Source organism: Rhododendron vialii, chromosome 9a (genome assembly GCF_030253575.1).
Source record: "Rhododendron vialii isolate Sample 1 chromosome 9a, ASM3025357v1".
Taxonomy (NCBI): Eukaryota; Viridiplantae; Streptophyta; class Magnoliopsida; order Ericales; family Ericaceae; genus Rhododendron; species Rhododendron vialii.
In genome coordinates, this window is record NC_080565.1 from 11,327,087 (window position 1) to 11,354,742 (window position 27,656).

The 27,656-nt window shown below is 38.3% G+C and overlaps 3 protein-coding genes, 1 long non-coding RNA gene and 1 other non-coding gene across 6 annotated transcripts; 4 read left to right on the forward strand and 1 right to left on the reverse strand.

The window, feature by feature from the left end:
- The first annotated feature begins 2,957 nt into the window (after positions 1-2,957).
- Positions 2,958-4,499, forward strand: LOC131299476 (receptor-like protein kinase FERONIA). Its single transcript, XM_058325031.1, has one exon. It carries the CDS (start codon positions 3,157-3,159, stop codon positions 4,357-4,359), a length of 1,203 nt encoding a protein of 400 aa, XP_058181014.1. The 5' UTR covers positions 2,958-3,156; the 3' UTR covers positions 4,360-4,499.
- A 511-nt stretch (positions 4,500-5,010) lies between these two features.
- LOC131299475 (selenium-binding protein 1-like) lies at positions 5,011-12,083 on the reverse strand. 2 transcript variants are annotated; one of them, XM_058325029.1, is made up of 7 exons: positions 11,710-12,083; positions 9,867-10,062; positions 8,936-9,163; positions 7,560-7,791; positions 6,544-6,651; positions 6,198-6,470; positions 5,011-5,503 (listed from the first exon to the last, which is right to left on the reverse strand). In XM_058325029.1, exons 1-7 carry the CDS (start codon positions 11,870-11,872, stop codon positions 5,222-5,224), a joined length of 1,482 nt encoding a protein of 493 aa, XP_058181012.1. In that variant the 5' UTR covers positions 11,873-12,083; the 3' UTR covers positions 5,011-5,221. The 2 variants fall into 2 exon arrangements, with proteins under 2 accessions (XP_058181012.1, XP_058181013.1); XM_058325030.1 differs by having other exon boundaries at positions 9,867-10,056; positions 11,710-11,987.
- On the forward strand, positions 10,351-11,886 carry LOC131299478 (uncharacterized). Its single transcript, XR_009190790.1, has 2 exons — positions 10,351-11,547; positions 11,683-11,886. It is a non-coding gene; the product is annotated as an uncharacterized LOC131299478 (long non-coding RNA).
- Positions 12,084-12,824: 741 nt separating the features above from the next.
- On the forward strand, positions 12,825-17,514 carry LOC131299608 (PKS-NRPS hybrid synthetase cheA-like). Its single transcript, XM_058325195.1, has 5 exons — positions 12,825-13,045; positions 13,639-13,737; positions 13,821-15,010; positions 15,117-15,537; positions 17,362-17,514. The coding sequence occupies exons 1-5, from the start codon at positions 12,869-12,871 to the stop codon at positions 17,512-17,514; spliced, it is 2,040 nt and encodes a 679-aa protein (XP_058181178.1). The 5' UTR covers positions 12,825-12,868.
- Positions 17,515-22,805: 5,291 nt separating this feature from the next.
- TRNAF-GAA (transfer RNA phenylalanine (anticodon GAA)) lies at positions 22,806-22,878 on the forward strand. Its single transcript has one exon. It is a non-coding gene; the product is annotated as a tRNA-Phe (tRNA).
- Positions 22,879-27,656: the final 4,778 nt, after the last annotated feature.

Here is a 27,656-nt window from a genome sequence, read left to right on the forward strand (position 1 = left end):
ACATTTTTGGCATGCATTTTCCAGTTATCTTCGATACTAACATGTAAAGGACCGCAATGAGCCGTTTATTTTGATGATTGAGATCAATGATTTTGTTGTGTTGATGAAATCAATCACGTAAATTGTTGGTTGGATTGGGTTTAGAAAGCCCTTTGTCGGCACGCAATTGATTATTAAAATAATGCTTTCCGTTCGATCAAGGGTCTACCGATCAATTTCATTCTTGGTACGATTGATCTACTCCATACTATATAACAGATGGACAATTTTGATAGAGAAGGAAGACCTCAGGTAGGGCTCGAGTGGTGCACTACAAGACTTTAATGCCCTGGACACATTAAATGTCTTCCGATCACATGGTTGCCGATGTAGTTCCCTAGATTTGCGGAGTGAGTGCTTAGTTCCACATTGGTTAGGATTGCATGTCACCTTCTTAGATATATACCTTTTAAGGCCAAGTGTTTACGGTGAAAGGGGGTTCATGGTCAACAAGATCAGGTTGTTATAAATGGTATCAGAGCCCTGCCATGTTCAAGTGTTGGAATATGCAACATGGATGTTGCATCCCTAAGAGGAAAAAACAACGCTGTGACGGCCACCGACCAGCCAACGTCAATCCTGAACCGATGGGCACATGGGGCCCACTTTTTTTTTTGATCGGCAAAAGATAAAATTTATTAAAAAACGGGGAGAGGGGAAGGAGATCCAACAAAAAGTTGGAAGATACACCACAGGGGCAAAGCCCAAACCACCCAAGGGTCAACAAGGATCCAAACCAGATAAAACATTAAAGCTCGATCCAAAACCCAAATAAAACAATAAGCCCTAAAAACACCCAATCCGGTCCAAACCTGGACTGGCCTGCCCAATCCATCCCCAAAACCCTAACCACTATGGCCACCGCCTCCATACAAACCACCGGCGCCCCGCCTCGCCATTAAGCCGAGCCAGTCTCTCCCAGAAGAAGAGACCGGTGGCGGAAACGAACCGGCCTACGAAAACAGTAACTGTAGCAATCAGAGCCATGGGGCCAAACCACCACCATCATCAGCACCTCCCCGGCAGCACAGACATCAACAGCAAGAGCAGCAACCCAGAAGCAATGAACTGTCAGTCCCACGCCCGATTGAGAGCTCCGATTGGTCACCAACCGAACTTCGGCATACAAAACGATTAGAACACCCAGCTATGGGGGCCACATCCACCTCACCACCACCAGACACAAACCATCACCGAACGATGACACCACCACTTTGAATCCCACCCGGATGATCCGAACCGTTCAATAATTTTTTTTTAAAAAACGAGCGAATCCATGAAAAATCAACTCAGTCCGATATATATAGGTTCTCGATCCAATCTTCCATTTGTTCATTCAGATGGAGTTAATAAAATTTCTTCCCTTATCAAAAATAATAAATGAAGTCTAGATCTGAGTATCGCGTGACTTCATTTTTACTGGTATCCGGTCATTTTGATTTTTAGAGGTTCGTTTTAAATGGGGAAATTTATACAAATGATCCTCTTAGTTTCATCAGAGTCTCATTTTCCGTCCTCCAAGTATCAATTACAACTCTTTTGACCTTCAAGTTTGGTTTTTGTACCAAATTAGTCTAATTGATAACTTCTATAAGCCAAACTGGATAAAAAAAAAATCAAATTGATAGCAGTTAGGACGTTGCAATTCGTACCAAGTTGGTCCAATTGATGACGTCTGCTCTCAATCTGATCTTTTCCGTCCAATTTGGCTGACAAACATTATCAATTGGACTAACTTAGTACGAAAACCAAACTTAAAGGTCAAAAGAGTTGCAATTGATACTTGGAGGATGAAAATGAGACTCAGGTAAAACTAGAAGGATCATTTCTAAAAATTTCCCTTTTAAATGAGGATCGTTTTGATTGTTAGGGGCGTAGCCCTTAGGGTGTGTTCTCCCAACAAGTGTTTTTTTCCATTTTTTTTCTTCCATCCAATCTTTCGTTGGATTTTTCTCTCCTCCCCTAACTTGATGTACTCTGGTCAAGTTTTTGATGCAGAATAGTCTCCTTTTACGAAATTGTTTGCAAGAAAATACACGAACAGAGCAAACGAATTTGAGATAAATCTTGATTATATTTTTATTAATTCAGTATCAAAAAACTGTCGAGCCCTAAAGCTTACAATGAATATAAATAGGGCGGTAGAATCCCTAAACAACTTAGGAAATAATTAGGGCCGAGAATCAAACCCTAATCACATAAATTACGAAAACTACCAACAACGGAAAATTCTACACTAACTAGAAAATCAAATACTAGGACGAAATATAAGGTTACCAAAACAAACAACAATTAAAACAGAATTTCCTATCAAAAGTTATTAGCAATCTAAATATTACTATAAACGACAAAAGAGGCCTTTCGGAGGCCTAAACAGCATCGAACGACCGAAAAGCACTGCTGATCATCTTTCAAAGGTAGATTTAATTTCGTAGTAGATTCCTTTTTCTTCAAAGTCTTCTTCTTCTAAGTCGGAATCGTCTTTGTTTCCCACCAGTCTAATCCCTCTTCTACGCCTAAGCATTATTCCAAATCCATTTTGTCTTCTAATTCTTGGAGGTAGGCTTTTACCCTTTCCAAGGCCATTCTTTCTTCTTGGAAGTCAGCTTTTTTCAACAACAAAAACAAATTCATTTTTTCGCCGATTAAGGAAATTAGCTTTTCATATTCGAATAAGTCGCTTGAGCATTGATCAGTGAGCCATTCCGCTTCAACCCTACGACCCACGGGTCATTCTGCCACTATCGCTCCCCCTCCAGTTTGGTTTGGCTTGAGGTCGGTCCAGTCGCTCAAAGACCGTGGACGCGACCCGGTCAGTTTTCATTAATTAAAAATTACTTTTGCCCATAAAAAAAAACATGGAATTTAAAGTTCGTTCTTTTTATTCCACCGAATAAGTTGACCCTTCAAAACATAGAATGGTAGCAGCTGCCAATAACTTTGGCCAATTCAATCTTCTCACTTCGTTGAACATTCTGCGCCATCGCCATTGACTGGTTGTTGCCTACCGATATTTCCCAAATGATGAAGAAGAAGAACATATTCATTTCTCATTTCTCTTAATAAGTCTTATTCCCCCATTAACTCCATTTTTCTCTCTGAGAAAACTAAAGAAACATGTTTTCTACTCCAGACAGCGATAATTCAACTGGAAAATCTGAGGTACAATACGAACCACTGTGCCGTTGGTTTTCGCTTGCTGAAATAGAATCGGCGACTAACAATTTCGATGACAACTCCGTCATCGGAACCGGAGGATTCGGCAAGGTATATAAAGGGTTCATCGACGGTGGTGCCACGACTGTTGCCGTAAAGCGGTTGAATTCGGAGTCCAAGCAAGGGGCGGTAGAGTTCTGGATGGAGGTGAGGATGCTTTCCGAGCTTCGACACGCTCATCTTGTCGCTCTTTTCGGGTACTGCAACGAAGGAGAAGAAATGATCCTTGTTTACGAATACATAGCCAACGGAACCCTTGCTCATCATCTGTACAAAAGTGGTGGAAGAGGAGCCGATGGAAATTATGGATATAGTCTTACGTGGGAGCAAAGGCTAAATATTTGCATCGGTGCTGCACGCGGGTTAGACTACCTTCATACAGGTACCGAGCAAAGTTTCATACACCGAGATGTGAAAACCACAAATGTTTTGTTAGACGAGAGATGGGTAGCAAAGATTTCGGATTTTGGGTTGTCAAAGGACACTGCAAGCCAATCACAAACTCATGTCAGCACAGCCGTGAAAGGAACGTTTGGATATTTGGATCCGGATTACTTCTTGACTCAAAGGCTAACCAAAAAGTCCGATGTGTATGCCTTTGGAGTGGTGATGTTAGAAGTTCTGTGCGGGAGGCCGGCCGTGGATACAAGACTCGAGGAAGAGCAAATCAGTCTAGTCTTTTGGGTTAAGCAATGCATCCAAGAGGGTAGTCTTCATCATATCATTGATCCCTCTTTGAGGGGCCAAATATCGCCTGATTCTCTGAAGTACTTTGTGGAAGTAGCAAGCAACTGTTTACGTGATCGCCCCCCGCAACGGCCAACAATGGCTGAAGTGGCGACAAGCCTCGAGTATGCATTGGCTTTGCAGCGAAGGGGAATTGTAACAGAAATTAATGATCATCGTCTTGGCCCAACCAAAAAGAAACGCCATGGTTTCTCTGTAAAAAATTTGATCGAGAGCATTCAGAACGCATTGCCAAACACTATTGAGTTCCGCGTTGGGTTACCTCAGGCCAATGCTAGTTCTTGCAATGCTGCAATGTCTGGTAATGGTGAGTTCCCAGCCAGAGGGAATCATGCACCAGACCATAGAAATACTTAGTTCCAAAAAAAAAAAAAATATTGCTGACGTTGAATGGTTTGCCTAAAATATTTTTGTATCGTGGGGTTACGTACATTGAAAGTTGTAAGACAGTGTGGCGATCAATTTTTTCTTTTTGTGTTCTTACCAATTCATTTCAACTGCACAGTGTAGACATATCCTACCGTTATCTTGTCTGTGAGAGTATTTCACTATTGTTTCAGGCAAAAAAAATGCCATATGGTAATTGTGGCATAGTACCATATCATTTCAGGCAAAAAAAATAGCTTTCAAAAACTTACTTTATGAGAGAGAGAGAGAGAGAGAGAGAGAGAGAGAGAGGAATCGAAATCACAAATTGTAGGTTTCTCTCTATCCAAATTGTGGATAACAACTATCTTGAGAACGGCTTTTGCAGGAAATAGGTTGAAACTTTCAAGGCTTTTGGTTATAGATTCAACGTGATTGTCATAAACTCATCGATGTATCCAACGAATCCAGTCAGTTGTTAGTTCCAATTTCTTTAAGAATCTCACGTCAACCTTTTTAACTGATGCTGGCAGTATCCAAATCTATCACCCCCAAGAATGAGGACGGCGCAAATGTCTACCAGCAAGAATACCTAAATATGAGTTGCACATAACAGGAAGAAACATTGTAAGCAAACAGAAATAGATGAAAGTGCCTTTTTCAACGCCCAAAAACTGAAAATTCCCGGTATAACTGTTACATCAAGCGGTACACATCTTAACAGAACTTAAAGCTTCGTGTTCTTCGAGTAAGGGATGAGTTAAAATTCTCTTACCAGAGACGGCATGATCACAATTTCTGTCACTAAGACGTCAAAATGTGACCCTTTATTCCGAAATATCAAACTCACTGCTCAAATCCAAATATCCGAGGTACAGTCACCACCCGGATATCTCATCTCATGGGCAAGGGAAGGGCCCTCAGGCTCAGATCCAAAATCAACAAAGAAATCAGGGTTTATTGCGAGACCACCTTTCTCAGTGTCCACATCAATCTGCAGCATGTGAGAGCCTTTCTCCACGAGATCAGGATAGAACTGACGGTCCCACGTGCTGAAGAGTGAGTTGGTGACATAAAGCCGCTTCCCATCTAAGCTTAACTGGATCATCTGCGGCCCTCCTCTCAACCGATTTCCCTGGGGAAAAAATAAAAGACAAATAAGCTTATTTGATCAATGTTTCTACACTGAAAAATGAGGGGTATCTGAGATACGTGCCATCTATTGAACACAATATGTCGTGATTTTACTTGCCATTACATGACGAATCGTGAAATAGACTCACAGAACATAAAACAAATCGGCCAGTTAACATGGCCATACAACAATTTAGTATTTACCCCATCAAATGAACCAATTAATCACAACTACAGATCTCGGGCACAGTACTTTCCAATGAAAATGTTCAAGGGCCATTGGTTTGAGCAGTGAGACTATAAACATGCAATGTCCACATGAAACACGAATTTGAGTCCTCACATCTCCACTTAAATTGAAAAGTTGAGGCACATCATCAGACCTCAAATTTGCAATAATAACTGCAACATAGGACGAGTCCTTTACTGCTTCAGAGTTTGCAATAAATTCTCGATAACCTATCTGATTCAGACCCATCGATCATGAAATGCGTATTAGAGATAGATGAAATGGGAGATCCATGAAATTGGGAGGATTGCATCAATGAATGATAAAACAGATGTTACGTGCAAAAAAAATAAAAAATTTCTGATTCTTCCTTTTCCAATGTTGAAAACAGCATCATGATAAACCTCTTGATTCAGTTATTTTAAGTGTTCAGTTATTCTAAGGTGGATATTTGTATTGTACATACCTTGACCTCTGGGACATCAAACTGGTATGTTGTACCATTGTCCGCCTCAGCCAATACAGAGCTTCCTTTCTGAATCAGGCCCCCAACCCATAATTGTCCTGCAAGTACAGGATTCTGAGGGTCCTCGATGTTATACTGTCTTACATCTCCATGGAGCCAATTCGCCAAGTAGAGATAGCGATCATCAAGAGAAATCAGAAAATCAGTTATAAGTCCAGGCATTTCCGGTAGGATCCAGTTTTGCACCTTCAACGGTTTCTCTGAAATTGCCACCTGTAATGTAGTATATGACAGTGTTATCTTTTTTGAAGACCGTGTGAAAAGGGAATCACTGATAATTACTCACCTCATGGCTCCATGATCCATCCGGGGTCTTGAAAAATCGAACCATGTTGCTTGTTAAGGCACACCCAACAAACCCAGTATCTTTAGATGGGTCATGCAAGAACCGTATCTGTAAACAAGTTCAGTTGAGATAGACGTACACCTATCTACAAAACACTAGAGTATTTCACGAGCAAGTCTTTATTCTGAAGATTTCTGAAATTGTAGCGGTTAATTAAATCTCCTGTATCAAAAACTAAAGCATGTGAGAAGTTGAGAAAAACTGAAGCAGTTTTCTCGGAAAAACTCATCATAGCTTTCCAGTTACACGCCCAATTGGGGTGTTCACTCGTTAATATTGTATTGACATATAGAATGAAATACAGTTGCCGAGCCAAAGGTCAATAAGGAGGGGCAAGTTAGCTTGATGAATGCTTAAGCCATAAGATGGAGAACCAATTATTACACATTATGGAGCCAGAGGATAGCAATTCGTCAATATACATATGCTGAATGATCGTCAATAGTCGCGAAGCCACAAGTGGCACAACGCTGGTAAACATTGGTTGAAAAGGAAAGAGTACAGGAAAAATCTGGTATGAAAGAGCAATTCCTAGAGATTTTATGGCAAAACTAGGGGCAATAAAAAGAGGGATTATAGGAAATTGAAGGGGAAATATAAATTATGGAGGGGAAATTAGAAGAAAGGCTTCATAAATGGAGATAGAAAAGCAATTTTAAACCCAGAAGAAGGAATTAAGGACTGGGCCTTTAATTCGATCCCCCGCTGATGCCTGATGGAATCAATGCAACAAAATGTCTCGAGTGCATTAGAAGAATGTAAAAGAAAAATACTGTGAAATAAGTCCTGTTAAAGCATCCAAATCAAAACTAATTGGCAATGTATAGAGATGCAGCCCGGGCTCATATACTAGTTTTGGAGGTTATAATTAACCAATGTAGGACAAGCTCTTAACAAGTCCCATTTTGAAGCCATAAAACAAAGAAACATCAGGTGATATTTTTCCCCACACGCACCTCTAAGGGTAGTAGTCCTGTATTCCCAAGATCTAAAGTCTGTTTCAATTCACCATCAGGCCAGCTATAAACATGCAAATGGCGCCCATAAAGGCCATCTGAGACATGCTGAAGGTTGAAACCAGAGGTGAAAGCTTTAGGGGCTCCCCACGCTGTGCTGATCATGGTCTTGTGCCGCGGTTGGTACCAGAAATCATAGCCGAAGAGTGGACTGTGCCCTGGTTTCTCCCACCTAAATAGTTTAACATGAGCTTCAAGATTATGTAGAATACAGTTTGCAGATTAGATTCAATAGGTTGATCCCCAAAAATAACAATAATTATATAACCACAAACACTTTACACACACACTGACATCTTTTGGTGGGGCCCACACACTGGAGGTGTAGTGTGTGTGGGCCCCAATGTGAGTGGGTTTGTGTAAGTGTTCGTGGTTGTAGAATGATTGCAAAAATAAATTCTGAGACACGACTTTTGGCTATCGATAAGATTTTAAACTCATAAAAAGTAATTGTTCTCATCTCATTGGGCACTCGAAAAGAATATGATAATATTTGCACGTCATTACTCGCATTTTGAGCTCCAACATGAATTAATTGACCAAAAAAGTCGAGATTGGAGAATTAATCTGCAAATTGATGTGACACTACAACATGATCTGAAAACACATATCACATCCATCAGAACCATATCTCTCTCTCTCTTTTTATAAGTAAAAGATTATATTACCAAAAAGCATTAAGGGAATGCCACCCGTATATAGTAAAAGGCCACAAGACAAAAAGGCCCTATACACTTGCACTCCTATGCGACTGAAAAAGCTCAAACCAATCTAAGAATTGGTCAAGAGATAGAAAACAATCATTCTTGTCCCAACTATACAAGCTATTTAACAAAAAACTTTTGATTCTAAATAAAGGCTTTTCAACCCCTTCAAAGCATCTTGAATTCCTTTCACGCCAAATCACCCACATGGTTCTGATGGATATGAAATAGAAAGACTTAATGTACATTGAACTTCCCTTCGAGAATGTATTGCTATAGATTTTTTTTTTTTTTTTTTGACAAGTATTGCTATGGAAATTCCAATCAATCCAAATTGAGAGCCCTATATTTGAGATACTTCCATTATAGTGAAAGATGACACTATAGCTAACAATCAACAATCAAATACGAGCATGCATATTGATCAACTATCACCAAATCTCTTAACCATATGATATCCCTGATCCTTGACTACTACGAAGAACATTTATGTTTTCCATATTTTGTTAGAAGCAACTATGCAGTGAAAGAAGGCATGAAATTGGCAGAACTCTCTATAAATTTTCTACCGATATGATTTGCAGGAGTACACCAATGAGATAATGGCATTACCTTCCTTTTACGTTAAAGTCTGAGTCAAGAAGAAGAAATCCATTTCCCTCAGCTTTTCCATCTTTATCTCCGAGGCATGAGACCATCATATCACCCGAAGCAAGACAATGTGCTGTGTGTGGATATGCTAATCCAGTCTTCTGTAAAATATCTGACGGCTCAACAACTTTATGCAAACTGGGGGCCCTTGGATTTTGTTTTGTATCAATTGCATATATACGCCCTGATCTAAAGTAGTTAAAAAAGGTAACGACAATCAGGGTGCATGAGTTTCTTTGTCCTCATAAACTGAACTACTGGAGTACACAATCAAAATCTGAGGTATTTTAGCAAATGGATGAACTATCTATCAAAGTTTACCAACGATCTAATGACAAACTATCAAACTGAGGGCATTTAAAGGATCTGATCAAAGTAGATCATATGCCACATTGGGCTTTTACCTATATCAGACCAAAAACCCTCCCTTCAAATGAAGGGTAACCATGTAATTGCCACAAAATAAAAATAAAAAACAAATCGACAGCACGTTAATAAAAAAGATCTTTACACAAGCATGGTGTCATTCCAAGTAGACATTATTGGGGACAATCGGTGGAAATTAATGACAAAAGCGCTTCAATAGAAATAAATAAATGGAATGCTACGGTGGGGAAAGAGAGTAGAATAGTTGATTATATGCCCCTTTTGTGTAGTTATGTAATTGGACTATATGATGATTTGTTTGTCGGCACAAAACGGACATATCAGTGTTTTTGATGAGTCACCATGAAGGGTGGTGCGGCGTCAAATGCATTTGGCGGAAACCCAAAATACAAAATCCTTATTTAACATTAAGTTTTAGATGTCAACCCATATATTGTTGGCAGTATCACAATAACTGAGGTCAAATAAACATCATCAGAGTCTAGGCAACATGATATTGACTCACATTAGACAGGGCAAGACAAGGTAACGCCGAGCTGCTGATGGATCTCCATAGCAAGAGCTACATGCATTCCACCCAGAGTGATGTAACTCATCACCAAGATAAGGCACCGGCAGCCGGTGGATGACTTTTGAAAAAGTTGGAGAGTTTGGATCTACATCCACAGTGGCAAGGTAGTCAGGCTTCTCCCGCCCTGTTCCTGTACAATAAATCATCATGAGAATATAGAATAAGACAAACATGGAAGAAATCTTCCAGCAACAGTGGTGGACAAATAAAAGAAAGCATGCCGAAGTCAGTTGATCATAAATAAAGCAGCGCGATTATGCATGAATAACCGTACGTTCCTCTCTATATGTCAAATTTTAGGAGGCCATCAAAATGCTTGGTTCAAGTTAACATACATATGCTGAAGGTTTGATCCTTAGTCATGAGAATCTAAGTCCTTCATTTCCTTACCTTTATTGAAGTAAAACAAATCTAACATGAAGATGAATCAACATGAGCAAGATCACTTCAGATTTCATTGGAGAGATAACTACTATCGGGATTCTGATGTGGACCCTGAGTCCAAGGAACAACCCAGCAAAACTCGGTAAACCCGAAAGGAAGGGAAAAAACATTAGAGAACAGAATACTACTTCTGAGTTCTTTGTCTTCTGACCCCAATTAAGAACCTTACTGACTTTTGTACACAATGTAACTTATCGGGAATAAGCTCTTTCCCTCTTATTTTCCTTTTTATGTTGGCATTTCACATGCAATCCTAGCAATCAAAAAGGGCTTTGCAAGACCAAGTAATCTTGATGGCTTGGTTGGGGCTAACAATTATGGGAATTAGTTGGAAAGTGATCAAACCATAATTTGACCATCCCGTTCTGAAGTGTGCTGTCCTTGCAGCAACCCAATAACACAATGATGAATGAGGACTTGAAAGGAAAATCTTCCAATAAAACGGGAACCGAATCAATCTACAACCCATGATATCAAAGGATCTTTGAGCAAGAATTACAACTCCAAGAAGTTCCTCCAAACATTGATTCAAGTTAGTGTTTTGCTTCCGGTGGATTTCTGAAGTATCTCGGAAGGCCTGAGGATTCAAGGCGTTCGGCAATCAAACACTTAGTGCGGTGTCGAATCCTTGACAAATCGGTCTTTGGTGAATCAATGAGGATTCACATATTTTTTTTAAGGCCGTTTGTAACTGCACGATCTTTCATACTTTCCCGTGGTTTTTACCCATACAGGGGTTTTCCGCGTATGTCGGTGTGTGCGATGTTGTTCTTTGTTTCCTATTAGTATTTTGCTTGTTGACTGATTGGAGAGCAAAATAAGAATTTCAAAAAACTTACTAGTTAAAGTAGAAAATGAGGCTTTCGAGGTATAATTTAGCTCAAAATTTGTAGAGATTAATGTCAATGCTCTTAGTAGGAAGGCGATACGGGAGATCAATAGAACACTGGAGTATAGACGCAACAAAAGAGCCTCCTCAAAAAAATGTGCTAATTCAAAATTCATAGTTGCAAAATATTTTGCTTTATTCTCAAAGATTTGACCATCAAGAGGGCTAAATTGGGACGCCAGCCAAGTCAGAATCAGGGTTAATATTTTTTTCACCTTTATGAGTAACTTCACCAAGAAATTTCTTCCGAGTAATACAGGAATTTATTACTAGTTTAAACTTGTAAATCAAACACGGGGACAGAATTTCATGGTAAACTGCGATGTAGATGACAGAGCACACATTGGGCGATTTGGTGGATACAGGAAACTGGAGAGAGAGAGAGAGAGAGAGAGAGAGAGAGAGAGAGAGAGAGAGAGAGAGTGAGAGAGAGAGAGAACGTACCAGAGTAGACACAAGTGACATAGATGAGAGATTCCCTGGGACCAGACATGGCCTCGAGTGGAGTTGCGTAGCCAGGTCCCCCTTGTTTGCAGCACCCATTTTTCCCTTTCACCTCCTCCTCTTCGATCGATCCATATTTCAGCACCACCACCTCTGTAGCCATATCTCTCTCTCTCTCTCTCTCTCTCTGCGTTTTTACTGGAGATCACTCCAATTACTGTACATTTATAGATAGATGTCAATTATCCGCGTCGTCCGCATCTGCATCTGCATCTGGACTCCCTTATCAACTCGGTACAATATTGTTTTAATACGTCCATGGGGGGTTGTATCCAGTGTGTGTAATCCTATCTCATTTCATTGGATCCGGATTTTCTGTGAAAATTTTCCCAAAGAATCGGATTTTCTTAGGCTCCGTTCAGTTGTCGAGAAAGTTGTGTGAGAAATTGGTTCCCAGAACAAGTGAAGTGAGGTGAAGTAAAAGAAAAAAAAAATTATTTTCCTGTGAGTGTTCATTTAACAAAAGAATTTTGCAAAAAAAATTAAGGTTTAGTTGTTCATTTGTCAGGAAAAAGAAACTTTCGGAAAAATTTTGTGAGTGTTCACCCATTTCCTTTTCCCGCGATTCAAAATCATGTGTTTTTTGCAGGATCACTTTTGCAGGAAAGTAATTATTGCAGGAAAACTTAAATTGGTAAGTCCTAGAATTTTCCTGCCAACTAAACATTAGGAAAGTTATGGGAAAATTGATTTTTCCATCTTTTCCTGTACTGTCCTGGCAGCTGAACGGAGCCTTAAGGAATCGTGTGAGGTTTTTCACGTGGAAGTGTAGTCTCATTAATGAAGGGAGTTTATAAATACAACTGCGAATTTACTGCATGTAACTTGTTTTTAAGTAAATAATATTCGGACAAAAATGCCCTTATAAAAATGGACAAAAATACCCCTACTTTTATTACATACAACCACAAACATACAACCACGTAAGTCCATAACCCACCCACGTTTCCCTCCATTTTTTTCCATCTCCTTCCAGGGGAAACCATCTGGTTCTCTGGTTCCATTCCAAACCACCATTGTTGAGCTCCCACCATTGTTGCCATCATAAACCCAGTCGACATCTGCCTTCGAACTCTCGCTTCACATCTTCTAACTCTCAATGGAAACCTCCATTGCTTCCTCTCCCTCCATTGGTAAAGAAGAAGTCTTGAGCCCAACATATGAGAGCAATGTGCATTTTGATTGGGGATTGGAAGATTGTGCAATGGAAATGGAAGTTGACAAGGAAGAGGGAGCCATCGATGTTGCAGTTTCAGAGCCAAAATCACAGCACGAGGTAACTCATCACTCCTAAGCCTGGTTCTGTCCCGACATTATCATATTCTAAAAATTGAAATTACACCACAATTTCAAACTCTAGAGTTTGAAAATTGAAAACAATATCATATTCTAAAACTCGAAATTATGCCAAAATTTCAAACTCTAGAGTTCGAAACTTGTCGACAATTATCACTCCTCCATTTTAAATTTGGTTCTGGCACGACATTGTCAGATTATAAAACTTGAAATTAGGCCAACATTTCAAACTCTAGAATTTGAAAATTGCAGATATATCATATTCTAAAACTCGAAATGTTGCCAAAATTTCAAACTCTAGAGTTTGAATTTGTAGACAATAATCACTCTCCCATTTTTAAGCTGGTTTTGTCCCGATGTGTTCAGATTCTAAAATTCAAAATTATGCTAAATTTGTAAACTCTAAAGTTTGAAACTTATATCATATTCTAAATCTTGAACTTATCACAAAATGAGTTCGAGACTTGCTGATAATATCATATTCTAAAACTTGAAATGTTGCCAAACTTTTAAACTTTAGAGTTCGAATATTGTGCAGAGTGTGTTTAATTGATTTTTCTTTTGGTGTTCTAGGGTGACACTTCAACATTTGGTAGTCATGTAGGACCCGCAACTAATCCTACTCCCACTCCTACAATATATGATTATACGGAGCATTTCACAACGGACAAGGTGAGTGTTTCAAACCATGGAGTTTTTTTCATGTTCAACCTTATGGTGCAGGTTATGATTATTTTTTTTTTACTTTTGTACAGGTATTTTTGTCCGAGAAAGAATTGGTAGAGTGGACAAGATCTACGGGTAAACGATACGGCTTTGTCATTATCATTAAGGCCTCGGAGAAGTTTATTAAGAATCGCAAACCGAGGATGAGGTTTTCATGCGAAAGGAGCGGGAAGTATAGGAAGTTTGTGAAGAAGTATTTGGGGGAGGAGGTGGCTGTGAAGAAAAGGGCGACGCGTTCCACGGGCACAAAGAAAATTGAATGCCCATTTCTATTGAAAGGTGTAAAGGGCAATGATGGTTGGACTGTCTCTGTCCATAATGGCACTCACAATCATCCCCCAGCGGTGTACTTGGAGGGGCATTCGTATCCTGGAAGGTTGTCGGCGGAGCAAACTGCCACGTTGGTGGATTTGTCAGTCGCTATGGTTAAACCCAAACAAATTCTAAGTCAATTAAAGGGCAATGATCCTTCGAACGTCACGACAATCAGACATGTGTACAATGCACGACATAAGTACCGAGTGATAGAGAAAGCCGGGAGAACTCAAATGCAACATCTAATGGCTCGGCTACAACATTTTAGCTATGTGAATTGGGATCGTTCGAACAAGGATGGGAATGTCACAGACTTGTTTTGGGCTCCCCCTTGCGCTGGCGAGATGTTACGTGCTTTCCCTCGAGTGTTAATGATGGATTGCACGTACAAGACAAATAGGTACAGGTTTCCATTGCTGCAAATTGTTGGCGTAACATGTACGGAGTTGACTTTTAATGTAGCCTTTGCTTTCATTGAGTGTGAAAAGGAGGAAAACTACACTTGGGTGTTGGAGAAGTTAAAGGGAATGATGGATGCTGATGCACTTTCGGTTGTTATAGTTACGGATAGGGAGTTGGCGCTTATGAATGCCATCAGAAGTGTTTTCCCTCATGCTACCAATCTCCTATGTAGGTTTCATATCTCAAAGAACGTCTTAGCTAAGTGTAGGAAGATGTTTGATGACAAGACGTGGGAGGAGTTTAGTTGTAGCTGGGGCCTAGTTGTCCTTTCAGCGAGTGTTACACAGTATGAGGAGCGCCTTCGTGCTTTGAAGCGTGATTTTCAAATGTTTCCTGCAGCACTTGATTATGTGGAGAAAAATTGGTTAATACCTTATAAGGAGAGGTTTGTTGGAGCTTGGACAGATAAAGTCATGCATTTTGGTAACCTAACAAGTAATAGGTAAATGTTTTATTCGCAATTTAAGCACTTTCTTTTTGCATTTCAAGTAAAATCCATATATGTTATTTGATATGGCTAATGTCTAGATATATTTATTTTTTCGTAGGGCGGAGAGTGCACATGCTGCACTAAAACATCAGCTAGAGCACTCCCAATGTAACTTTGACAATATATGGGAGAAAATGCACCGACTTATTTTGTTACAAGAAACTGAAGTCAAAGCTTCTATGGAGAAGAGTCTTACTTCTATCCCACATGAATTTAGGAGTCCTCTATTTGAGATTTTGAGGGGAGTTGTTTCGAAGAATGGCATGACACATGTTCTGGCCGCGTCTCGTCAAGTGGAATGGATTGTGGAATCGAACCATGTGTGCGAATGTGCTTTGAGGTACACCCATGGTTTACCTTGCGCTCATGAGATTGCTCCTTGCAAGACGAAAAATATCCCCCTACCGCTTGAGTTAATACACGACCATCCTCTTCCGCCTGTGCATCCGGCCTGGCCTCCTCCTGGACCTCCTCCGCCTGTGCATTATGCCTAGCCTCCTCCTCCGCCTCTATAGCATTCTCCTCCACTTGTTGCTCTGCCTCAGGCCTGTTCCCCTCCTCCCCGACCTCTCTAACAACCTTCTTCTGCCTTTGTCGTCGTCCTCTCCCTCCAACTTCTCCAACTTCTGAAGTTAAAGTTTGGTCAGCCTTCCTCTTTCTTGCTGAAATAGTAGGACGAGTCCTCTTCATTTCCTTGTATTCACCAATTCAGAGCAATCAACCTTTAGCACATGGATTCCTCTACATTTTCTGTCAAAAAAAATCGATTTTAAACATCTAAAATGATAGAACATCTCACATAGTATAAGCAAATAAGACCCATTCTTGAAAAAATATTATAAGAAAGAAACATAGAAAAACCAGTACTCAAGTGGAAAAGACCTTTATTTATTGTCCAAAAAAAATAATTTGCGCATATAAGTGTTATACCATGAAAAGGAAAAAATAAATAATATGAAACTCACAAGCAATATTATTGCCTTCATACCATTAGACTTCGTATCTTACTGCTCTATTGTTTACTTTCATTATTCTTTGAATTTCCGAATGTGGATATCGTCTGTGAATCTATCTTACGCACAATGCATTTTTAGATTGCATGACGTTGGTGGATTCGTTTGCCTTCTTTGTGTTTTCCCAACCTAGGATGTGTTCTAGGCTTAGGCTGAAACCCATGAAAAGTTGGACAGTCACGTAACTTATTTCCATAGTGTTTTATCTATCCACTTCGTAGCTGTAATTCTTTCCATCTAATCCATCTTAGGAACTGAATAATGTGGATGACTAGATTGCAACATGTTTATTTTTATGCTCTCCATCATAATTCCCATGCATGACTCACAAGCAACAATTACCAAAATGGTTATTCATTCTATCACTCTCCCAAGCACCATAGTAACTAGGCTTTTCAACATGCTAACAAAAATTTGAAAAAAGAAAAGACAATAATATCCTAAGTTAACAACATTCCATAAGATTTAGGTATTGCTCAAATAGCAACAAAGTTGTCAAATAAGTACTTCCAGGACCAAACACAAATGAGTCAAACGACCCAACGTAAGAAATGTAAACTTCCACAATGTGTCTTAGTGTGAGAGAACCTTTATATTCCAAATTTGCTCCATGTACAACTTTTAGAGATTGAATGTTTGAACTGGAGTGCAGTGGACTAAAGATTAACATGAGAATTGGGTTTTTTCCCGCCTAAAGGTTTTCACATATAACTACGGATGATTATACAACTAAAGTACCGATCATCATTACTACATTTTTAATCGCAGCTAGATTATCCATTAATGAGAAACTAACTCCTAAAGTTTGGAACAATGAGCTGCTGAATTACAATTGCTATAGAACCAACGCCTATTCAATAGAGTTATTAAGAAAAACAAACAAAGGTAGTGATTTCCAATCCCTTCTTTGATAAATGCACTCCGTCCTTTAGCGAAACTCTTTGATAGAAACTAATCGGATCAACTAGTCCTCTTTTCTACATTGGTTTTTCTCTCAGGAATTTCAGCGAACACATGGTGTTCAAAGTTATTTACAGTTGATTAGAAACATATAAAACGAACATAGAGGAACCACTATAATTTTCAATCTGTTTCAGATTCAAACATCTCAAATAAATTTAAAAAATCAGATTCTTAAGTTCGAAATCTGTCACAGAAATCAATTTCAAACATCTGAAATAAATTGAAAATTTCAAGTTTATATGTCTGAATATGGCACCAGATTTTCGGACTCTAATAATTGAACAGAAAACCTAAAATCAAGTTCTAATATCTGATTGTATCAGTTAGGGATTCAAAAATTACCTTTTCAAGGAGTTGGGTTGGACGACGGAAGGGATGCCACCGTGGTGGTGCTTGCTGATGTGTAGCGGTGGTGGTTCGACAATGGAGACAACAGAGGTAGTGAGGGAGAAGAACGGGGAGAAGGGGGAAGGGAAGTGATGGTGTTTTGGGTGGGTTTCAGAATTGGAGCGAGGGTTGTGGGTTTTTCAGAAAACAGAGAGAGGCCGAGAGGGGAATGGAGGGTTTTCAAAAAAAATTGGCCGATGGATTGGGGAGGGATAATTTTGGAAGTTCATGCCTATTTTGGGGTTGTATGATAACAATTTTTATAAGATTTGTGGTTTAAGTTAGTAAAATGTTACGTGCAGTAAATTCGCAGTTGCATTTATAAACTCCCTTAATGAAAGGATCCAACGGTTGTCAATCCGGTACTCCTTTTTTTCGACAAAACGACGCCGTTTAGAAGGCCAGAAGCTGAACGGAGAAGCTCCTGACATTACACCTCCATTCTTGCTTCTCTTTCACCTACACTCTCAGACCAAACCAAAACCCTGAAAAACTAATAATCACAGATTTGCATTAATACTTGGCAAAAATTAGAAGCCGCTTCGGTAGAAAGTTGAACAGAATTGATTAGAAATTTATTTTTTAGCATCAAAGAAGAACATCATATATATGAACTAGTGATTGTCCGTGCTTAAATACACGACGTAACAAGTTCTGAATACAGTTTGAATGAATTCTCCTTCTCTATTGTTGGCTGTTCCGCCAACCAAATTGACGTCTCTTTGAAGTTACATTAAAGAATGTTTTAAAATAAATTAAATAACAATGATACACATCAATTCAATGCAACATTAAAGAATGTTTAAAAATAACACATCTACTGATGCCTAAAGACACTTCTAATAATCATCTCATTTTTTTAATTTCCGCACACATTAATACATTATCCTAAATCTGTTATAAAAAGAGTGGTTTTCTTTAAAAATGTCTAAATATACAAATTAAAAATGTCTAAAAATACAAATAAGAGCAACATTTATCGCCATTGATTTTTTTTCACTAAAATAATAGTCATGTGATTAGAAAAATAAACAAAAAAAAATCTAATTATTGCTTTCCTTACTAAATCTATCTCTTTTTTCCCATAATATTTACTCTCTTTCTCCCAATCTCTATAACATTTGAGAGAAATTGAGAGAGGAAGAAAATGTTACAAAAAAAAAGGGGAGAAAAATTTGGTACGGAAAGCAATAATTAGGTTTTTCTTTTTTGTTTCTTTTCTAATCACATGGCAACTATTTTAACGAAGAGTAATCCAACTTGCTCTCTCTCCGTTTGGGTTGGCTAGAGGTGGCTTGGTGGTGATCGGTGGCGCATGATCGGCAGTTTGGGTTTGGCTGCTGTATGAAGATTTGCATCATTAGGGTTTGTTTTGGGTTTTAGGGACTGAACTTGGCCCACTTTAGTTGGTTAGGTTCTTTTGTCTGTGCTTAATTATAATATTTAGGCTTTTGGCCATCTGGTGTTTTTGAGCTTCATTTGTAATATCTGGACTTTGAGGCCTTTTGGTATTTTGAACTTTGCCCTTCAGAGTGTATGGGCTTGTCTCATCTGGCTGTACTTTTCAACCTTGGTTGGAAATGTCTTTCCCCCTCTCCTCAATAAAATGTTGCTTTTGTCGATAAAAAAGATAGTATTAATCCAACTTGATAAAGATAGAGATAGAGAGAAAAAAATTAATAGATATTACTAAAAAAGAGAGAGAGATTTGGTAAGGAAAGCAATAATTAGTTTTCTTTTTCTTTTTCTTTTTTGTTTCTTTTCAAGTCACATGGCTACTATTTTAACAAAAAATAATTCAACGGCTATAAATGTTGCTCTCATTTATATGCCTAGACATATTCAAAGAAAATGCTCTATTTATAGGCATTTTCAAAGAAAACTACTTTATTTACTATTTTAACAAAAAAATAATTCGATAGCAATAAATGTTGCTCTCACTTGTATGCATATACATTTTCAAAGGAAATTTCTCTATTTATGGGCAAACAATGGGCATACAAATGAGAGCAACATTTATCGCTATCGAATCATTTTTCATTAAAATAGTAGCCATTTAATTAGAAAAAAAAACTAATTATGCTTTTCTTATTAAATCTCTCTCTTCTTTTTTTCCGTAATATTTGATTTCCCTCTCTGTCTCTATCTTTATCAAGTTGGAGAGAGGGGAAGCAAATGTTATGAAAAAATCAAGTTAGAGAGAGGGGAAGCAAATGTTATGAAAACAAAGAGAGAGAGAGAGAGAGAGAGAGAGAGAGAGAGAGAGAGAGAGAGAGAGATTTGGTAAAAAAAACTTAGAAAAATAATAATTTAGGTTTTTCTTTTTTGTTTATTTTCTAATCAAATAACTACTATTTTAACAAAGAGTAATCCAACTTGATAAAGATAGAGATAGAGGGGAAAAATTAATAAATATTACGAAAAAAATGACAAAGATAAATGAAAGCAATAATTAGGTTTTTCTTTTTTGTTCATTTTCTAATCACATAGCTACTATCTTAATAAAGAGTAATCTGATATATATAGATATATATATATATATATATATATATATAAATGTTGCTCTAACTTGTATGCTTATACATTAAAAAAAAAAACCCCTCTGTTTTATAATATAGATTTTCTAATAAAATAGCTACTATTTTAATGAAGAATAATTTGATAGATATAAATGTTGGTTTCACTTGTATGCCTAGACATTTTCAAAAAAAAAAACACCCTCTCCGTTTTATAATATAGATAGAAAAGAGTACAAAAAGGGTTTCAACTTAGAGCATCCACGGTGGCCTAATTAAAATTGGATTGATGAAAGTACATAAACACCTCTCAACTATCATTTTTTCTCATGAAGACCCCATCACATTTAAAAGCGCCCATACAGACCCCATCAACTAATCTCCGTTACCCAAGTGACACCCTTCCGTCTCTAAACCGTTTGTGATGAACCCCCTCATCCATAAATCGGACAAAAATACCCTTATTGCATTACATACATATACCCCTCTAACCCTTCTCTTTCTTCCCTCTACAAACAGCCTCCAATCAAAACCCAAAATCAGCAAACAGATTTGAAACTTTAGTTTATATATATATGGGCCGGTTCCACCCACACAATTTTTTTTTAAAAAACACTCCATCTCAACTATTAAAATCAATGGTTGGATTAAAACTTAAAAAGACTGTATTCTCTTCCCCCCTCTCAATCACAAGTAATCTCTCCCTCTCCATCCAAGCTATTCTCTCTCTATACCCTAATAAACTAACCGCTGGTTCTGGTGAGCTATTTTTCTCTTTCCTCCAATACATACACACACTCTCTCTAAAGAAAAATTAAAAAAATAGATATGGGAAAAGCAACACAGCAGCTGCTGTCAACTGCCACCACCATTCTCCTTGACTTCTCTTCTCCCACACCTCTCTCCTTTCCCTCGTCTTCTTCCCTTCTCATTTCTTATCAGCAAAAGAACCACCGCGGCACCTGCCGCCATCGCGCCACAGTTTTCGAGCTATTTTTTATGGTTATATACATAAGGTTCTCTTTAAAATGATTGATGTAAGGAAAAAAGTAATTGTATAAAACAAAAAAAATGATTAAAACAACGACTAATAGAATAAGGGTATAATATAAATATTAGGGGTTCTACGTAGAATAAAGTGATAGTTGATGGGGATGTTTATATACTTTCACCTTATAAAAAAATGGCACCTTAGTCATTTCATCCATTCCGTTAACGGAGTTAGCATTTTTTTCGTCTTCAGTAATTGAGGGGGTCTGTATGAGCGCTTTTAAATGTGAGGGGGTCTCCATGGAAAAAAGTGATGGTTGAGAGGGTGTTATGTACTTTTGCCAATTAGATAATCAAAAGTTATCACATCACCTTTTGATTATCCATTTAATTAAGGGGTTGCTAAGATTAGAAATGTAGATGTCCACAGTGATATAATCAATATTGAATAATCAAAACTTATCAAACCACCTTTTCAACCTGTAAAAATCTAAAAATTGTTACCATATAAAATAATTTTTTAAATAGTTTTCAAACTAATAAAAATATTAGAAATAGAAAATAAATTTTTGAAAACTTTAATTTTGAAAAAACACTTTTCCAAAAAAGTTTTAAAAAATAGTTTTTGAAAAAAAAAAAAAGACAAGTTTAAAAAAACAATTTTTAGTAAAAAACAATTTTTGAAAAATAGTTTAACTATTTTTGCAAAAAAGAAAACTTCTTTTAAAAATATTTTTTGTAGAGACCCATATTTTTTAGGCCGAATTTGTCTCTTGTAAACGTACGGCCCGTCGAGATAGACGGTGCGGATATTTGGTGTGGCGTATTCGTGGAAGGATATAAGGGTAATTGAGCGAGAGGTGCACGTGAGAGTGTGTGGTGCGAGAAGTAGGGGATTACTCCCCCACCTCAATAATTTTCCCAGGAGAGACTATTCTCTCACTTTCTCTCTCTCGGCTCTCTCTCCAAATTCTCTCATCTCACTCTCCAAAACTCCCTCTTCTCTCCTCTCTTCAATCTCAACACCTTAGAGCGTGATTCCGAACGAAGTCCGAGGATTAAAGTTGCTATACGGAGCACGGGCTTTCAGAAAATCCAAGAAAATTCATGATCGAACCACGTGGAGCTTCGGTTGACTTAGACAAACAGTTGGGTTTTACTCAAAACCCATGAGGTAGGAAATTCTACCTCTCTTTATAGGTTATTTGAGTGTTCTTATACCATCTTTGAGCTTGTATTGATTATTATTGAGATCGGATCGAAATCTAAAAATATTCTGTCAAATCGCCAGAAAACGTATTTCCCCTACTGGTAGAAACCTTTCACCTACCGATAGGACAAGTGAGAAATTCTTTATAACCAGCTCAAACGTACTGCAGCAGCTCAAAAGCAGTTCATCCACCTACCGGTCGGACGAGTACAAAGTTGTTCCATGAAAATCATTGGCTTCTCTGTCTCCAGTTTCTACCGGTAGGAACCTTTACCGATATAACCAGCTCAAACGTGCAGCTTTTCTCTGTCTCCAGTTTCTACCGGTAGGAACCTTTACCGATATAACCAGCTCAAACGTACAGCAGCAGCAGCTCAAACGTATTCATTCACCTGCCGTAAGAACTTTTCACCCACCGGTAGGACAAGCTCAAGCATATTCATCCACCTACCAGTAGAACAAGCTACATCTTTGAGCAACGAATCTACATTTGAATGATTCATGATCTATATCATTATTCGGAATTCGAACTGAAACTCAAAACAAGTTTTATTTTTGCAAATCCAAGAAATTCCAAGGCCTGTATAAGACTTTGGAATACCCTTTTCATTCTTTTAATTGACATAGACCCAAATCACTAGTAAAATGAGAATGATGCATCGGGAATGGTCAGGATAGCTCAGCTGGTAGAGCAGAGGACTGAAAATTCTCGTGTCGCCAGTTCAAATCTGGTTCCTGACGCAGGATTAATTTGTATGAGGAGCGATTCGACAAATTCATTGATATGTAATTAAAAACCAAAATAAAAGAAATTACGATTAGTCCGCGACTCCATAGGACTATAGTCCATAGGACTTTCAATATTTCCTTTTGGTTGATATTGATCCAGCTGGCTATCGCCTGTAGTATTTTTCCAATTTTTGGCATTTTTTGGTACCTCCACGGGTTTTTAGGATAAATTTTTTTTAGTTCTAGCCCCATAGAACTGAAAAAATAGATTCTGCTTATTATATATAATTCAAAAGATCATTAACGATACGATGATATGTTCCATGAAAATTATTGGCTTAGTTGTTCCATGAAAATTATTGGCTTTTCTGTCTCTAGTTTCTACCGGTAGGAGTGCAGAATTCTCCTCTCCTACCGGTAGAACTCATTCACCTACCAATAGGTGATTGAGTTGCTGCAGTGTCTTTCAGCAGCTTATCCTACGTTCTTCCAAATCACTTTTGAAGCTTCTCGTCGACTCTAATGAGTTTATTTATGCATTCTTCTAAGTGTTTTGGAGAGTATTACTTGTTTCACACCTAGAGTGGTATCCAGTGGACTAGAATGAACTCATTGAGTTAAGAGATGAGGAATACAAGTTATTGCATGTTGAAACACGAACGACACACATGAGCATGCCTGGTGATCCAATGGGTAGAACTCTCGACACGTAGGATCTTTTGATTTCTTTAGCGTACAATTCGCGGACTCCAAGTATAGAAACTAGAAGATCGGACATCGCAGAGTCTCGTCGTGAGTTGATATGTGATATGTGAAGATACGGGGGTGTACTTCGAGGTACGGTGAGAATGTGTGTATTTGCTTGTATGCATTGTAGTAGATTGTTGATTTCATAATATCATGTGATTAAATAAATGGCTTTGGACTCGATTGAATGATTGGATGTTTATGAAGTGGGAACATGGAATAAATGTGGGTAACAAATAGACACAAGGAATACTTTAAGGGCTCTTGAATGAGTAAATGCCTGGCAAGAGCTAAATGCTCATATCATATACTTTCAGGACTCTTGAATGAGTAAATGCCTGGCAGGAGCTAAATGCTCATATCATATACTTCAGGGCTCTTAAATGAGTAAATGCCTGGCAGAAGCTAAATGCTCATATCATTTGTCTTCAGGGCTCGTTATCGAGTAAGTGTCTGACAGGAGCATCGGCTCAGACTCTTAACGATACGTAATTGGTTTATGAAGTTAATGAAAGGATTTTAGTTTTGGTTAAAGTATTTTGATGAAAATCTTTCGATATTTGGGCACAAATCACGGACTCCGGTATTCAGCCCGAATCAACGGAGCTCGACCTACATTGGTCTTGAGTTTTCTCTAAATTGTTTGATATCAAAAGAAAAAGTTTCTTGATGAAGGGTTCGACGACGAACGAAGGGGAAATGAGAAAGAACGTGATACTGTATAAGAATATGGATTGACGATAGTTGGATACTTGATCATGATAGTTATGCTTATCTCTGTTGTTATTTGGTTTCTATCATTTGTTCATCCGTATTGCTCATTTGCATATAGAGTTTGTGTAGACTTTTCTACTGGGCTAGTATAACTCAAGCCTTATATCATTTTCAGATACTACCCCGGAACAGTAGCTTGCATGATTGGAATGCTTGGAGTGTGGACATTGATAAGCACTTGATAATGCAACGTAGGGTGCGCTAGTTATCTAGTTTTCTTCAATTTCGTAGTTAATTTAGTTATTTTTATTTACTTTTACACGTAAGGTATGTTTTTAGTGCTTTCAGGTAAATCGTGTGAATAAGGCATATTTTGACATCATGGATGGCCTGAGTGCGTCCAAGTACCCGATGAATCAATGAAGACCCTATCAGCCCCCGAAAATCTGTATAAGTATGGAAAAATGACTTTTCAAAAAAGTATCAATTTTCAAGATAAAAAAATGGCGGTAATTGATCATTGAATTTTTCTAAGAGCATCTTCAAATTTGCAAGGTTTTTTTCGAAGAGTAAGGTCATGTTTTGATCCATTTCATCTATAGAAAAGCATGTTGTTTTTTGTTTTACACTAAAAGCTGGGGGTCAACATTTTGATTGGATTGAAATCTCAAAATTCTGGTAATGCCATTGTTTCCAAATGGGGGGTACTTCCTTATTTTCATTAAATAAATTAAAGTAAAGAAAATGTAAAAAAAAAGTTTAAAATACAATCTTTACTTAAGTTTAGAGAATGAAAATAAGATGCTGTGAAAGCTATTGGGTGCTGTGGAAGTTGATGGGAGCTGTGAAGCTGAAGCTGGACCTAAAGATCTCGGTATCGGTACCTATTGTTTTCTTCTATCGGTATCGAGTACATTAGCAGGACCTCAATGACAGCAGTTATCAAGCTCGGTACCGGTACCACCTGATCCATTCTATCAGTACCGAGGGCCTTTAGAGCAGAATCTTCAGAACATCTTTGGGATATTTCGTGCGCAAACCTTGGGGAATATAAATACCCCATTATGTCACATTTGCACAATTTGGATTGAAATTTACCCATTTTTAGATCTAGAATTAGATTTGTTTGCTTTTTGAATTGTTCTTGATCGTTCTTCATTTCCAGCACTTTAATTCTAATTTTCTGCTTTAGTTAATTAGTTTTTGCTATTTTTGTCTTCATTAAAGTTGTAGCCGCTACTCCGATCTATCGTTTAATCTAGTTTTCTTCTAGTGTTGTTATTTCATTATGCTTAGTAGATTTTTGCTTGCTCTTATCTTCATAGATATGTGTGAGTAGTTTTTCAAGGTTAGGTCATGGAGTGATTAGCACCTTATGGCTCTAGTAAAATTGCGTTTTTCACCATAAAGTTTGAATCTTTGTTTCGAAAATTGATGTGGGGTTCGGGTTTGTTTGTCAAATTGCTAAGGTGTTAACCTCCTTGATCATGTGTAGGTAAGAGCATCGCCTACTTACCACACATGATGCTTGGAGCTCTGTCGCACGAGGCGTTTGCTAAATAAGTTCTGGAGCTAGCTTGGTAATTGAACCATCTTATCTTCCGATTTAGGAACATTAATTGAGTATCTTAAACAGCGTAATTGGGTGAAAATGTGATTTAACTCAAGTCGTGGGTGTTAGTAATTCCTAAACCTAACCTGCTTTTTATCCTAGTTTATTCCCGTTTAATTTAGCCTTTTTACTTTCCACCGCATACGTAAAACAAAGTTAGCTGACTAAAAGTCGAAAACCTTGCTTACTTCTACAAATCCAACCAAGCCGTATTAATTCTTCCCGTGGGTACGATTCCGGTCTTCCGGATTATTATGCTTCAATTGGACACTTATACCCTACGCTTGGGGTGATCTTATTTGATATATCGAAGAACGAAGCAGACATACCCATTTGAAAGCTATCTAAAGGAGTTACTATTTCATCTTTGTAAATTTCTTTTAAAAGATGTATTTGTAGCTTAAATTATAATCCTTTTGACTTCAAAATATTTGTAACTCTAAACTCTTATGACATTGGATTACTTATGTTAATTTGGGGCGTTGAGCCGATGATGTAATATTTTGAAATCTTATGGACTTGGAAGTATTATTATGAAAATAGATATACAGTAATCTTTTGGGGTATTGTATGGAATATTGTGAGGATTTATTTATGAAAAATCTTTTATATTTATGTTAAAAATCGAGGACGTGACATTTTTCTTAGAAACATTGTTGAGAGAGAGAGAGAGAGAAGGTTTTGGTTATTGGCAAAAGTTATTGGTTTTGATTATCCAAGGGCCAAAATTTGATAAGTTACTAAGAGGTTATTACATTTGGTTATGCTACTGTGAGCACTTTTTTTTAGGAAACATTGCTAACTGTAGCAACCTTATGATTTTGGTTATTCTACTGTGGATGCTCTTACATAATACAAATCAAAGCACATGAGCATGCGACAAACCTAAGCTACAACAGAAACAAATAAACAACAACTAAGCTACGCGCATCGCCTCCTAATCGTCAATCTGTAGCCATCTCAACAAACGCTTGACAGGAGCTTAAACGGTAAAATAAACAACCAAAATCGATCATACCTCTGGCTGGATCACGCCCATTTTTAACGGCGGCTGACACAGATCAGTTCACCATTGTGAGAAAACCAAGCCCACTAGCAAAAAACCTCACCAGCATCAAACACCGGTGACAAGAGGCCCGAACTTCAACCTGCAACACAAAACCAAGCAAACCCACAGCATAAGCAGACAAGACCTGAGAAAGCCAATCGGATCGGATCAGACAGGGAAGGGGAGAATGGAGAGGGAAGCCAGATCCGATCGGAAAGGAAAGAATGGAGAGGGAAGAACAAAGAGAGTCCTAATCGAACGGGGAGGAGGAAGCCAGAAAAGAGGGGTCAATTGGGATAGAAAAGGACAACCAATAGGACAAGGGAAAGGGATACCAGAGGGGGGAAGAACCTTGTTGCTCGAAGGGAGGGGAATCGAGCAGTAGGAGAAGAGGGGAACATGCATGGCTGGTACGACCAGATTGTGAGCGATTCTACTAGAGCGGAGGGTTGGGCTGGGATCAGAGATAGGTGAACAGTGAACCCGAGATCAAACCCCTCGTCACAGGTGTCGACGCTGTTAGCCGGACAGATGATGATGCCGTCAACAAGATTCGAGCCATTAGAGACGTCAATACCATCGACGTCATTGGCACCATCTTCAAACAATGCGTCAATCTTGACGGCGAACGATGATAGGGCTTAGCATTATTAGGAGAGAAAGCAAAGG